The following is a 13393-nucleotide window of genomic DNA, read 5'->3' on the forward strand; positions in this document are numbered from 1 at the left end:
TCGAGTATGAAATCACTTATCATCTTGTAATGTAATAATAAAAAATTAATTATACAAAAAATTCACTCCAAAGTTCAACATCAAGTCGTAAATGCAGGAAAAAAGTGTATGGAAAATGACATTTTGACATGAGATGATTTTGGGATCTAATCTTCAAAATTTTTGTGCATCTCGGTGCAATGTACTAGCAAAATAGAATATTTGAGAGAACCAAATTCCCTATTAATTCTCAAGGTAATACCAAGAACATTGTGGAACCAACCAATTCTCGATCCATGGTCCAAAATCAACCCATTCAATAGAGGAATAGGAATAGGACTGTCATGTTCTATCTGGTTTTGGTCCGATTCCAGGACAAAATGTCCACTCCTATTTATAATGATTTCCATTGATTATAAAAGGGCAAGTAGGCCCAAGCCCTAAGCAAGAACTTCCCATCACATGGGCAGGGCTATAATAAAATTCGGATTATTAATCTTGGGTCAGACTATAATAAAACACATTCTTGGGCTACATTTCACAACTCTCTCTAGTTCTCATCCATTCATTAATAAACTAATTCGTTCACAATAGTAAAGAGACTTATGCTGCATTTCACTCAAGTCGAGTATCCTAACTATAATTTTATCAATGAAAGATTATGAAATGTGGGATGGAAAATCAAGCATTTTAAATCTTTTATATGATGAAATGAATCATTAAAATTTTTGACAGAGAAAAAGAAAAGATGAATTTATTTTTGAATTATATTGAAATATATTTTTGGAACAATTTTTGTTTGGGAGAATACATGATGTATCATGAACAAGAAAAAGTTGATTTGGGAGACTGACATACGAAGGGTCACGATCTCCTATCCCCAACTAGAATTTTGATTTCTTCATGTATATATATAACGAACTCATATATTGAGCTATCAAGATTTTAGCGAAGATAGGAACATAACATGTTGACTCATCGATGGTCCATGAATGTGAAAAGAGCAAGACTTATGACTCTCACACGAGGGAGGCCCACGTCCACATGAGGGGCTCCAAACTCAACTTGAGGGAGCTGTACCTGTATATTTTGAGTATCTTTACCAATGTGAAAAAAGTGATTTGGGAGAATGACAAGAAATGATTGAGATCTGCTACTTTCCACTAGAATTTTAAGTCCTCCATCCATTTGCTTTTGTTAACAAAATTTGGGAGAACAATAAAGAAGGAGCGAGATCTCCTGTTTTCCCCGGCAATTTTAGGGAAAAAAGAGGAAAGAACAATAAATCTCGAGTCATTTGGATGAATGTTTAAAGAATAATTCTACTCCTACAAAGTTGGTGTATAAAAGTGGAGTGTCAAAGTGTGTTGGCAAAATTTGGACCCTTGATTTCAAATAATTTAAAAATTTGCTTTTAAAATGATTGATGTAGATTTGATTTTTTAACTTAACTTTATCAACCCTTTATTATTGTAGCATAGCTCATGTTTAAAAGGTGATATAGAAGAGAAACATGAATGACGCTGGACATACTAGCACCACAAATAAAGTCCTTACCCTGTGTAATATCCAAGTGTCAACTCAACTGGGGTCGGTTTTTTCGCTTTACCGTCTTCTCTCTTTATCCTGTGCTAACAAGAGAATAGATGGCCAAAATGCTGATAATATTCTTCCTCCTGCTTATACTTTTTCTCTCGAGCACAGTTTTTTCTCAGTTGGATGAGTTCATTTTCCATGGTTTTCAAGGAGCAGGCAACAACATGAGCCTGAATACTGTCTCTGAGATTGAGCACAATGGGATTCTCAAGCTAACGAACGATACTTGGAGACTCATTGGCCATGCCTTCTATCAAGCCCCAATTAATTTCAAGAACTCAACTACTGGGAAAGTTTTTTCCTTTTCAACGGCTTTTGTATTTGCTATGGTCCCTGAGTATGAAAAATTGGGTGGCCATGGCTTAGCCTTCACGATCGCCAAGTCGAAAGAGCTCAAAGGAGCTCTTCCAAGTCAGTATCTGGGTCTTCTCAATGCAACTGAGGTTGGTAATTTCTCTAACCATGTATTTGCAGTCGAATTCGACACTGTTCAAAACATGGAATTTGGTGATATTAATGATAACCATGTTGGGATTGACATCAATAGTTTGGCCTCAAATGCATCTGTGCCTGCCAAGTATTTTGTTGAAGGAAATTCAACAGAGCAAGAGCTCCGTCTCAAAAGTGGGAAGAGAATTCAGGCCTGGATTGAATATGATTCGACTAAACAACAACTGGATGTGACTCTTTCACTTTCTTCATCAAAACCGAGACTTTCAGTTCTTTCATTTGCTGTGGATCTTACACCAATTCTCATGGACTACATGTATGTGGGCTTTTCTGCTTCGACCGGTCTACTTGCCAGTTCTCACTATATTTTCGGATGGAGTTTCAAGATGAATGGGCAAGCTCAGTCCCTGGATCTATCTTCATTGCCTTCTCTTCCTGGACCCAAAAAGAGTCAAATGCCCTTAATTCTAGGTACTACTTTAGCATCTGCTGTTCTTATGGTACTTGCAACTGCGATAGCCTTGTACGTAATTAAGAAAATCAAGAATATGGATGTGACTGAGGCTTGGGAGCTTGATATTGGCCCACATAAATTTTCCTACAAAGAGCTCGAGAAAGCGACAAGTGGTTTTAGAGACAAGGAACTACTTGGGTTCGGTGGATTTGGCCGAGTTTACAAAGGAACTTTGCCTAATTCCAATACCCAAGTTGCTGTGAAGAGAATATATAGCGATTCCAAGCAGGGTTTACGTGAATTTGTTTCAGAGATTGAAAGCATAGGACGGCTTAGGCATAGAAATTTGGTTCAATTACTGGGATGGTGCCGCAGAAGAGGGGATCTGTTGCTTGTTTATGACTATATGCCTAATGGAAGCTTAGATAAGTTCTTATTCGATGAAAGGAAAATGATTTTAACTTGGCAACAGAGGTTAAAGATCATCAAAGGTGTGGCTTCTGCACTGCTATATTTACATGAAGAATGGGAACAAATTGTGATTCATAGGGATATAAAAGCAGGAAATGTGATGTTAGACTCGGAATTAAATGGTAGGCTCGGAGACTTTGGAGTTGCAAAGCTATATGAGCGTGGTGCAAATCCAAGCACAACAATTGTGGTGGGCACGTTGGGATATTTAGCCCCCGAACTAACTAAAACTGGTAAGCCAACAACAAGAACAGATGTGTTTGCCTTTGGTGCACTGTTGCTGGAAGTTGTTTGTGGGAGGAGGCCAATCGAGGCAAAAGCATTGCCAGAGGAATTGATTTTGGTGGATTGGGTGTGGGATAAGTGGAAACAAGGGGCAATACTTGAGGTGGTGGATCCAAGACTAAGAGGAGATTATGACGAGTCAGAGGTTATAGCGGTGATAAAGCTGGGATTGATTTGTTCAGACGATGACCCCGATAAAAGGCCTACGATGAGTCAGGTGGTTAGGTACTTGTATGGAGAAGTGGCATTTCCCCAAGTGTTGGTTGCTTCTGATGAATATAATGGTGACAGATTGGAGGATTTTGTGCATTCATATCCATCATCATCATCATACTTTGAGAGGGTAAGTGCAGGGTCCTCGGTTGATCGTGAAGCTGCTTCATTTAGAGTGGATGGCAGTTAGATCTCAAATCCTGCAGGACAGCATGCAGGCGAGGTGCCACAATGACTTCAATGCTTACTTAAGTCAGCAACTGTAGAATATGCACTTGTAGTTTTAGGGCTTCAGCATTCTTGGTTCAACCTCAGGTCTCTCTGTGTGAGCTTTCCACTCTTCCAGTTTCTACATTTAGCACAGCAACTTTATTTCAGATGATGTATGTACATAAATCCTTTTGCAATTTCACCATAGATAGGTGGTATTGACTGTAACTAATTACTGCCTATGACAGTTTGTGTGATATTTGTCGCCTGTAAGAACAAACAGTGGAAACATGAATGATGCATAGACCAGATTCTATTTTTTAAGTGCTTATTAGTATTTTGTTTTTGCATCTTTGGTACATTGAGTTGAACATTGTCACATGCCTTTCTCCTTATCGTGTCAACTTCAGCGTATTAAAAACGTTCATGTTTGTTTTGACTTTTGAACAAGTTTCTTAGTAGCTCATGCAGAGCTCTTCAAGTTAGAAATTGTGCAGAAAAGGTTCTCAATTCTTTCTGCCTTCTCTCAGACCTTTGCAGGGATAGCAAAAGGAAATTTGCTAGCAAACGCACAATATGAAATTTAATAAAAAATTTCCTTCAGCAAATCGTAAATCGTAATTACCTATATTCATATTCAACATCATCAGTAACCAAGTATATTTACACTGTTGTCCAGTCCTCAAACTTTTTTCCAACCAATTACCAATTGTTGGTCAGAATCAGCCCCTAACCATCTTCAGTTTCCTCTGAAAAGAAATTGGGAATTTCATTTGCAAGAATCTATTGACTCGCAAGGTTTTCTCCGTCATTTTCTTCTTCAACTTTCACCCCATCAAAAATTTCATAATCATCAAATCCTGCACATTACAGTGAGAAATATATAAGTAACCCCAATTTATAACACATGAATTCTCCGAAAAGACTCTTAGTTTACCTCCTCCCAATGCTTCAACATCATCAATTGGTGGTCCTAAGAGGGCAGTGTTACCTAAAGGTGGATCAACAGCCGTCCAGTCTGAATTCTCGGAGCCCTCTGAGATTAATTCTTTGTCCATGATCCAGTCCTCAACAATACTAAAGATGTCATATGAAATAGGATCCAGAGTTTCCTGTTCTTTGTCACTCAAAACCCTGCAAAATAATAAAGAAGAGAACCACTTATAAGTTAGTCTTAACCTTTATGAAGGTTTAACAACTTTAGAATATGGAAGGGCTAATTTCTCTACTTACATTTGCCTCAAGGACATGTTGTACTGAACAAAAACAAGGTCACTGAGTCTCTGATGCTCCAGGCAGTTTTTCTTTTCATGTACACATTCAAGAGGTGTTCGAATTGGATTACGCAGAATCAAGCTGCAAGTTTGACTAAGAACGCGGATAGCCAAGCGAGCCAAACTAGGGCATCCCCCACCATACGTTAACCACCACTCAGCTGATTGCAGAATACAAACCAGAATAAACATTGATAAGGAATAAACGAGTTTCTAAAATGGCCATGGCATACATCCTAAACTATCCTTGATTCTTTTTAGTATAATTGTTGTGGCTTTTCGAATTCATGCCATGCCTGGCTGTGCATGTCTAGCTAGAGAATAAATAAGGTTCACCATTGCTGGTTAATGATAAATTGACCCACTGATTACAGTTAATTTGTCAGTTTAGAAAAGAAAAAATATACAAGGAATTTGTGCGAAGCAGTAGACCTCATTAACAAACCGACATATAGAATGTGGGCAAAGGTTCTTAAATGTTCAAATTGGGGCACATTCCCAATCTTTGGGCAATTCTCTTGTTAAAAAAATGGCAAGTTCCTTCAGCATCAAACATTCCCCAGATATTTCAGTTTTCATCAAATTTTCAGTAGAAACTAACACAAAAAAGAAAATGTTAATCACACAAGAATTGAGGCACCCAATTAAATTTGATAACTGACCAAAAAAAAAAAAAAAAAAAGCCTTTATTTCGTGAAAGGACACTCACTGGGAAGTAAAGTGTCCCTAGCTCTGATAGCCATCTTCCGACCAAAGTCTCCTGTCCCACTATGATAAGAAGCTGTTTCCTTCACAATTTTGTCCTGAATCTTTGGGTCAGAAACCAATTTCTCTATACAATCATACACTAGTGACCGAATATGAAGATGCACATCTCCTTCAAGACTGTAGAAAAACTTGGGGTTAAAATAGAAACCTGCAGAATGAAGGGGATGGCGCTGAAGTTGTTCCCACCTGTGATCTATGATATTCCAATAAGTTAAGTATTTTGTTTTATCAGCGAGTTCCTTCTTAATTGTTTCTTTCACTCGATATAGTCCTGCATAAATGAACCCCATAGCGGGCCCCTTTGCACTACCAACTATTTTCAGAAGTCGCAAGAGTGGATCAGTTAACCGCACAATTGACACACAGGTGGCCCAGAAAGACTGATCACTGATACAGTCTAGTACAGCTAACCCCTCTGGTTTCTTTGAGAAAGGGCTCCCCATCCACTCCTCAGAAGTAACCATGGATTGAAGATTGTGTCTGATATTCACCATTCGTTTCAGTGTCATAAAATCTGTAGCCGACCGTGTGATTCCTATATCAACCAAATCAACTCCAAATGTATATCGCCTCATCGTGGTCAAAACAACGCTATTAGTGTAGATGTATCTAGAGATTGATTTTGCTAGTTCTAGCTTAACTTTTACCCAATCCAGTTCTCTTATATCCTCAAGCATCAAGTCTATGCAATGTCCAGCACAAGGAGTCCAAAATACAGAAGGATAAGTATCAGTCAGTCTATTTCCAGCTATAACATAACGCTCTTCGCTGCTAGTTACCACTTGCATCACATTTCTCACACCAACTTCTTCCACTGTCTTCTTGAGCAATTCATAAAGGGCATCAGTAGAATCTATGATGTGGGATATATCCAGGGACCTCAAGAAAATTGTTCCTTCTGGACAATACACCAAAAAGTTCACAAATGTCTTACCCCTTTCCGAACTCCATTCGTCTACTAAAACTGAGCAACCAGTCCTTCCCCAAGCTTCTCTGCAGCGATCAACATCATTCCTCACTTCTTGAACTGAATTCTTCAAAATCCAGTTCCGAATATCATGGTAAGAGGGACCAGTAACCCCTGGTCCGTGCGATGCTATTGCATCAACCATCGGCTGGAAATAAGCAGAGTTTACAGCATCTAAAGGTATTCCAACATCAAAGAAAAACCTCCCTATTGCCATATGTACTGGACTATGCACCTTCTTCGAGTTCATATTCTCCATATTACTCAAGACAATTGCATTATGATTGGCCGCAGGAGGGGCTTTCCTAACTCTTCCTTTCTTCTTTCTACCACCTACTTTGTTGATCACAGTATCTTCTCTATTTACGAGCACTTCTGCATTCTGTTCGTGCATTTCGGGCACAGGAAGCAAATCGACCTCAGTATTCAAACCAGAATTATGGTTCAACACATCAACCCCACTAGTTTCAGGATTATCAAAATTACCCGACATCTCTTCGGAAAGTTTCTGTTTTTTCCTCTTCTTAACAGCAATCCCATTCAAACTTTCTAGCATTTGGAACCTAACATCTGATGGAACTCTCAAACAAGTAGCTGCATTCCCTTTTTGACATGCAAGGTGCTCTTTAATCCTATGAATCCCACCACCCTTAAAAATTTTCCCACAGTATATACACTTGAGCTGAACCCTGTCCCCATTCTTGTACATTTGGCAATGCTTCCAAGCCGGGTCATGCTTTTGTGAAGTCACAGGCACTGGCTCCATAACTGCAGAAGACATTGTCGCATCTAATCTACCTTAAACATATAAAAAAACAAAAATTGATTTCTAAATTTCCTCTAAATGAGCAAATTCTTCCCCAAACACGCATACACATACACAGATACTTAAACTTACAGACGAAATCAGAAGCGGAAAATAGCGCGCGCACATAAATGAACAAAATTTTACAGCATGCGAATTCAGAACACGGGCATTATAAATCGGGTGAAGAACTTACTTCGGTTTGATTCGAATTAGATTTTTTCCCCTTTCGATTCGAGAATTTGGAAAACGATGAGACCGAGTTAATTGGGGATCGGATTTTGTATTATATAGAATCGAAGAGAGTCGAATGACGACCGGATAGGCCGGTTAGGGCAGCGGTCAAGCCTCCCAATTTAGCTCTAATTAGCGTGGGTTTATCCGGAGACCCGGTCCAAGGAATTGAAAGAGTAATATATTGGAGCGTGATTTATGTTATTAATATTCAAACAAGTGAATATTTACTCAAATAAGCTAAACACGACAAACTTTTTTAACTAAATTGACAAGGCGAGACAAGACAAATAGGAGATTAAAGTTTGTTGATACAGTAATGAGAATAAATGGATCAACCAAATCATTGTTCCAATCGAGCCCTGTTTGAGCTTTATTGTTAAACAGTATTTTGACATTATTTCAACTATATGTTTTTCAATAAAATAATATTACAAGTAAATCCAAATTTTTTCCTTATTTTTTAACCACATATTTTCTATCAGTACACTATTAAAAACTGCATTCTTATAAACAGAATGGAACTCAAACAAGGGCCGAATGTTAAGAAGTATGAAAATCGGGATGTCATTGATTTTATAGGAAAAAAAAATTGATTTAATAAAAAAATTCATAAATATTGAAGAATTCAAAAGTTGAATCCAAAGAATTCCAAGTTGTATAAATTTATTTCATTAACCATAGGACCATTGTTCTTGTTTCTCTAGTACCTTAAAGAAATGGTATATAAAACAATATTTTAGAAAACCCCCAAGCCAAAACAATGTAAAAACAAAAATGCCGTGCAAATTAGAATATTGTAAAAATAATTTGAGAAGAAAAGAAAATTTGCAACATATGTTTACTTATTCAAATTTGTTCATAATCTTAAAGTTATCAACTTTTGTAGCTAGTTGGTCCCAAATAGATTGGAATGAATCCTTTTCTTTCTCACAAATATTTGAGGAAACAATGATTAATTAGCATTTCTGGTGGCAATTTTCATGGTTTTTGAATCGTAAACCAAAAGATATAGATAGATACTTTTAACCAACCTTCTTGGCGCACTTATGTTGTTGTTGTTGTTGTTCTTTTCTTAATCATATTGATAATTAGTACATAATCAACTCATGGCCAAAACAATGCAAAAGGGGAAAAACAGAATATTGCGAAATTGCAATACGATGTTGTTGAATAATTCAAATTTGTACAAGCACGTCTTTAATCTCAACCTTGGACTTATCATTTTTGTAACAAGTTAATTTTAAATAGACTTTTCCATCCTAGTTGTCCCTCAATCTATAATTCTATTTATTACCTCTATTTCAAGTTATGTTTGTGTAAGGCCAAGAGCCACAAAAAATATTCTACTCCAAAGATGCTTGATGTATTGTTTTACTTAAGTGGCATGAATAGGAGAACCCATGATTGAGGTTTAATCTTGATGAGCTACATTTATATTATTCCCGAGCCTTGATCCCGAGGTTTCAAGGCAACCTTTCTTATTGTGTCCATCACACCGTGCTTGAGCCTTAGTCCTCACGCAATGTGAATGCTTGAGCTACACCCTCAGGAGATGATGACAAGTTTACCTAAGACATCCTCGGGATAAGTCCTCGGCCATGAAAGCTGTTGAAAGGCCTCACGTTCACGAGCTCGTCCTTTGGCCAAACCTAAAAAGGACTGTTCTTGGTCTAAAAGGACTCCTACAAACTTGGGACTCTAACCCTATCCAAATACTTCAACACACGACTCCTACAAGGACTCTATCCTACATGACACGTCATGATTGGGCATACAATTGTAGTACAAGTCCAACACTCCTATTTGGATGGACTCTTTAGGATAAGGACGTTCAATAGTTATATCCTATCAGGAGTGCACCACCTAATCCTACTAGGAGTGTACTGCCTGCCTCTATAAATACAAAGCATTGGATCATTATTCAAGTGCATTTTTTATTATTTCCACTTTATAGGCTCACGCAAAAATTCTCTTTCTAACTTAAGCATCGGAGGGGTGATGGGGACATAACTCGACTCCTTTGTTTTAGATACCAGAAGATTTCGTTGTGCTCATTCGCAGTCCTCAAGTTCGGGAAAGCAGCAGGTGCAGATTTTTGGTAGCATCATTGGCGCTGTCTATAGGAAATGCTACCAAAAGCCATGGTTAACACACGATTAGATTTTTTTCCAGCAAGCTCTTCAGAGATACCCACACCCAGCCAGCAGTTGTCATGGCTAGAGCTTTTGAAGAGATCAAGAGGTGGCCACACTAACTCAGCTGTTGAGTTAAAGAAATTCACATCCATCATTAACGTCGGCAAATCAAGGCAATTTTATGAATGATGCTCGAGCTCAAGCACCACACCCTGCCCCTAGTGACGGAGGAGTAGGAACCTTGGGCGTCCCTAATGTGGCCTCATGATCGAGATCATGGATTTTGGAGAGATTACCCGAATCATTCAAGAAGGGATTACAACCTGCTTGCTTTGGAATACTCGGGGTTCCAACGGGTTTTACCCCCAACACTCTATTTACGCTAGAGATACTATCTATCATTTGCTTGAAAGATTCAAATATCCCTATATTAAAGAGTATGATTGGACGACTGATCTGATCAGCCATCTTAATGTGTATGTTGACGTCATGAACCTGCAAATTACATCGAATCAGGTGATATGCAAGGCCTTCTTGCAAATATTGATAAATCTGCTAGAGATTGGTTCTCGACATTAGAGGCCAGTTCTATAGCCTCATTCTCAAATTTGGTTATTAAGTTATTTGCCTTCTTTACAAGTAGCAAGTGCATCAGGAAAACAATAGCTTCTCTCATGCAACTTCGCCAAGGACGGAAGAAACCCTACATGGTTTCACGATAAGGTTTAACAAAGAGAGGCTCCAAATACCCAACCTACATATCATGGCAACCATTTCTACCCTCACATATGCTATAAGGTGTGAGGCGTTCAAAATGTCCTTATTGAGGACCCTACCACAGACAGTGATCGAGCTCCTCATCGAAGCTGAAAAGTACATTAATATGGAGGAGACATTGGATCCGAGAAAAGATAGTCTATCCCATGAAAGGGCTGAGCATAAGAGGCACCATGATTCGGGTTCTCGACTAGAGCATCCTCGGGGTTAACGTAGAAATGAATTACCACTAGCATCCCTCACCCGGCTGAACACTTCCAACATTAATATCTTGATGGAGATCAATGACATGAAAGAATTAAAATGACATTCAAGAATGAAGTCGCCCGTGATAAGAGTGTAAAATATGATATTTTTCCCTCTTAATTATTGCATTCATATGATTATTTAACGTCAAAATGCACTCATTAATCATATGTTTTGATCTACGTTGTAATTTGATGGAAAATGTTGAATTTTGAAGAAATGAGTAAAAAAGGGCAAAATTGAAGAAAGTGAAAGTTCAGGGACCAAGTTGTAAATAATTCATAGATGAGAAGGGCGATGGAATGATGATTCAAGAATGCTAAGAGTTAATTGGGTGTAATTAGAAGTCAAAGGAAGTGAAATATGATCATAACATCTTCACAAATCAATTTCTAATTGAAAAAGTTACGCACCGATTTTTAGCCTCATATTGGGACCCCTTTTTGACATGGAAGATATTTGAATTGGAAGATGATTTCTGAATCAAATTTGTAGGCCTTTGTGTTAACTTTTCAACACAACTTAAATCACCTCAATCGAACATTGGGAGAGAAAGTTATGGTCAAAATACTTAAAGATATCCGGCTGAGAAAATTGTGACAACCATGCGGTCGCATAGTTGCCTTTCGAGAACTTCTGGAGCCACTTTGGTTGAACCATGCGGTCGCATGGCTTATAACCATGTGGCCGCATGGGTATTTTTCGAGAGCGAAATTTTAGATTCCTATTTTGACACAGACACTTGTGGAAACTTGCTTGGCACACGCTTTTAAGCCTTAATCTCGACCCAAAGCGCCATTCTTCCTTTCCACATCAATTTTCTCTCATCTCGGGTGAAGAGACTCCATGGAAGGCTAGAAATCCTTGGTAAAGTAAGGGAAAAACTCTATTGGTATCGATTATTTCAATGTTTCTCATGCTTGTAATATGATTTCCATTGGTAAACAATTTTCGATTTGGATTTCTTGTTTTTATAAATATGTTTTGAGATTGGCTTAATAGATATTAGACTTTCATGGATTTAATCATGTTCTTTCCATCGAATAAATGAAGCATGTATTGAGTTTTAATTTCAAGCATTGTTGTGAGATTGATTTAAGTTTTACTGCATTTCGCATATATTTAATCATGTTTTATCTATCGCAAAATTAACCTAATTGTTAAATTTCAATTTCAATTATCTATTGGTGTGATTCTCTATGATTTTATGCTCGATGTATAAGGTGAATTTAGAATCTGATTTCAATAGATTAAAGTGAGAATATGTTATGGGAAATCCATATTTTAAAATTACTGTAGAATAAAATTGGGCGTTAATGTTATATTCCTCAATTAAAGTTTGATGAAAATTTTTTAATTGAGTACATGAATGCATAATTGACATCGTATGATCTGAACCAATTGAGGGAATTCCGACGCTTCATTATTTCATACTTTGATTCAAATCCCGTAAATTCACATATTAACATTTGCACACATTTCAAATTGATATATTATCTGTTACACAACTCACAATGAAAATCTTAGTTTGTTGGACCCTTTAATTAATTTTCATCTCCCCATGGATACGACACCTCAAAGTTATATACTACAATCACCGCGTTACACTTTGGGCGTAATCAAATTTTGGCGCCGTTGTTGGGGAGACGGTACAAATAATTAAAGGATTTTCGAGCAAAAGGGTGACATCGTTCCTCTTTTATCTTTTTAGTTTGTTGTTTATTTATTGTTGTATTTTGTTATTTTTCACATTTTGTGCTTTATGAATAGGTATCAAGATGAGCGAGGGTGATTCATTGTGTTAGGTCTAAAAGTGTAATTGGCGATTCTGTGGACAAAACGAACTAAATTGTATTATTGTAAAAGTCAGGGACTCAATTGAACATTGGTGTAAAAGTCAAAGACTTAGGGTGCAATTTGTATAGATGAGGTAAATTATTGTTCGAGTCGTTGAAGGAGTCCAAGATGCCCAAGAAGATCACACAAGATCATCGGAATGCAATTGAAAATCTAAAGGATATCAGAGAGCCGGACAAATTATGTTCCGGATTTTCAGTCATAAATTGCATAGCATTTTTCACATAGAAATCGTTGGAATTTGGACAAGGCTACTTCTAGAATAATTGTAGTCCTTTGAGTTATCTTTCCAACACAGGTTAAATCACCTCGATCGAATATTGGAAAAGAAAGTTATGATGAAAATACTGACGACTACTCACTGTCGCTCGCTTCTCGTTGGCATTTCGCTCGAGCGAAAAAAAAGAATACCTCTTGCTCGATTCTCGCTGACTCTCGCTCGAGCGACACTCCTATGCGGCAAAAATCCTATTTTACATTTTTGAAGTGTTTTACTCGGCCCATACCACCTAAATACCTTCAAATATAAATACTCAAGCCCTAGGACGAAATTGAAGAGGTTGCTACATTATTCTTTCATTGCAAAAATATTCATAACATCTTTGAAGAGATCCAAGGTGCAATTAATTGGAGATTTCATCTACATCAATCTTGTGATCTGGCAACCAT

The 13393-nt window shown here is 37.6% G+C and overlaps 2 protein-coding genes across 5 annotated transcripts; one reads left to right on the forward strand and one right to left on the reverse strand.

The window, feature by feature from the left end:
- Nucleotides 1-774: 774 nt before the first annotated feature.
- Nucleotides 775-3982, forward strand: LOC111377888 (L-type lectin-domain containing receptor kinase S.4-like). The gene has a single exon (XM_023001038.1). It carries the CDS (start codon nt 1626-1628, stop codon nt 3636-3638), a length of 2013 nt encoding a protein of 670 aa, XP_022856806.1. The 5' UTR covers nt 775-1625; the 3' UTR covers nt 3639-3982.
- Nucleotides 3983-4235: 253 nt separating this feature from the next.
- Nucleotides 4236-7851, reverse strand: LOC111377887. Of its 4 annotated transcripts, none has more exons than XM_023001037.1 (5): nt 7669-7851; nt 5642-7435; nt 4892-5093; nt 4596-4792; nt 4236-4518 (listed from the first exon to the last, which is right to left on the reverse strand). In XM_023001037.1, the coding sequence occupies exons 2-5, from the start codon at nt 7431-7433 to the stop codon at nt 4442-4444; spliced, it is 2268 nt and encodes a 755-aa protein (XP_022856805.1). In that variant the 5' UTR covers nt 7434-7435; nt 7669-7851; the 3' UTR covers nt 4236-4441. The 4 variants fall into 4 exon arrangements, with proteins under 4 accessions (XP_022856805.1, XP_022856804.1, XP_022856801.1 ...); XM_023001036.1 differs by having other exon boundaries at nt 5642-7461; nt 7669-7826; XM_023001033.1 differs by having other exon boundaries at nt 5642-7465; nt 7669-7826.
- Between the last annotated feature and the right edge of the window lie 5542 nt (nt 7852-13393).

Source organism: Olea europaea, unplaced genomic scaffold (genome assembly GCF_002742605.1).
Source record: "Olea europaea var. sylvestris unplaced genomic scaffold, O_europaea_v1 scaffold1738, whole genome shotgun sequence".
In the NCBI taxonomy this organism is placed as follows: domain Eukaryota; kingdom Viridiplantae; phylum Streptophyta; class Magnoliopsida; order Lamiales; family Oleaceae; genus Olea; species Olea europaea.

Coding starts and splice junctions, on each gene's coding strand:
- LOC111377888 (XM_023001038.1), top strand. CDS start 1,626: ATGGCCAAAATGCTGATAATATTCTTCCTCCTGCTTATACTTTTTCTC.
- LOC111377887 (XM_023001036.1), bottom strand. CDS start 7,448: ATGTCTTCTGCAGTTATGGAGCCAGTGCCTGTGACTTCACAAAAGCAT. Junction 4,793..4,891: donor AACATGTCCTTGAGGCAAAT/GTAAGTAGAGAA, acceptor ATTATTTTGCAG/GGTTTTGAGTGACAAAGAAC. Junction 4,519..4,595: donor TGTTGAAGCATTGGGAGGAG/GTAAACTAAGAG, acceptor TGTAATGTGCAG/GATTTGATGATTATGAAATT.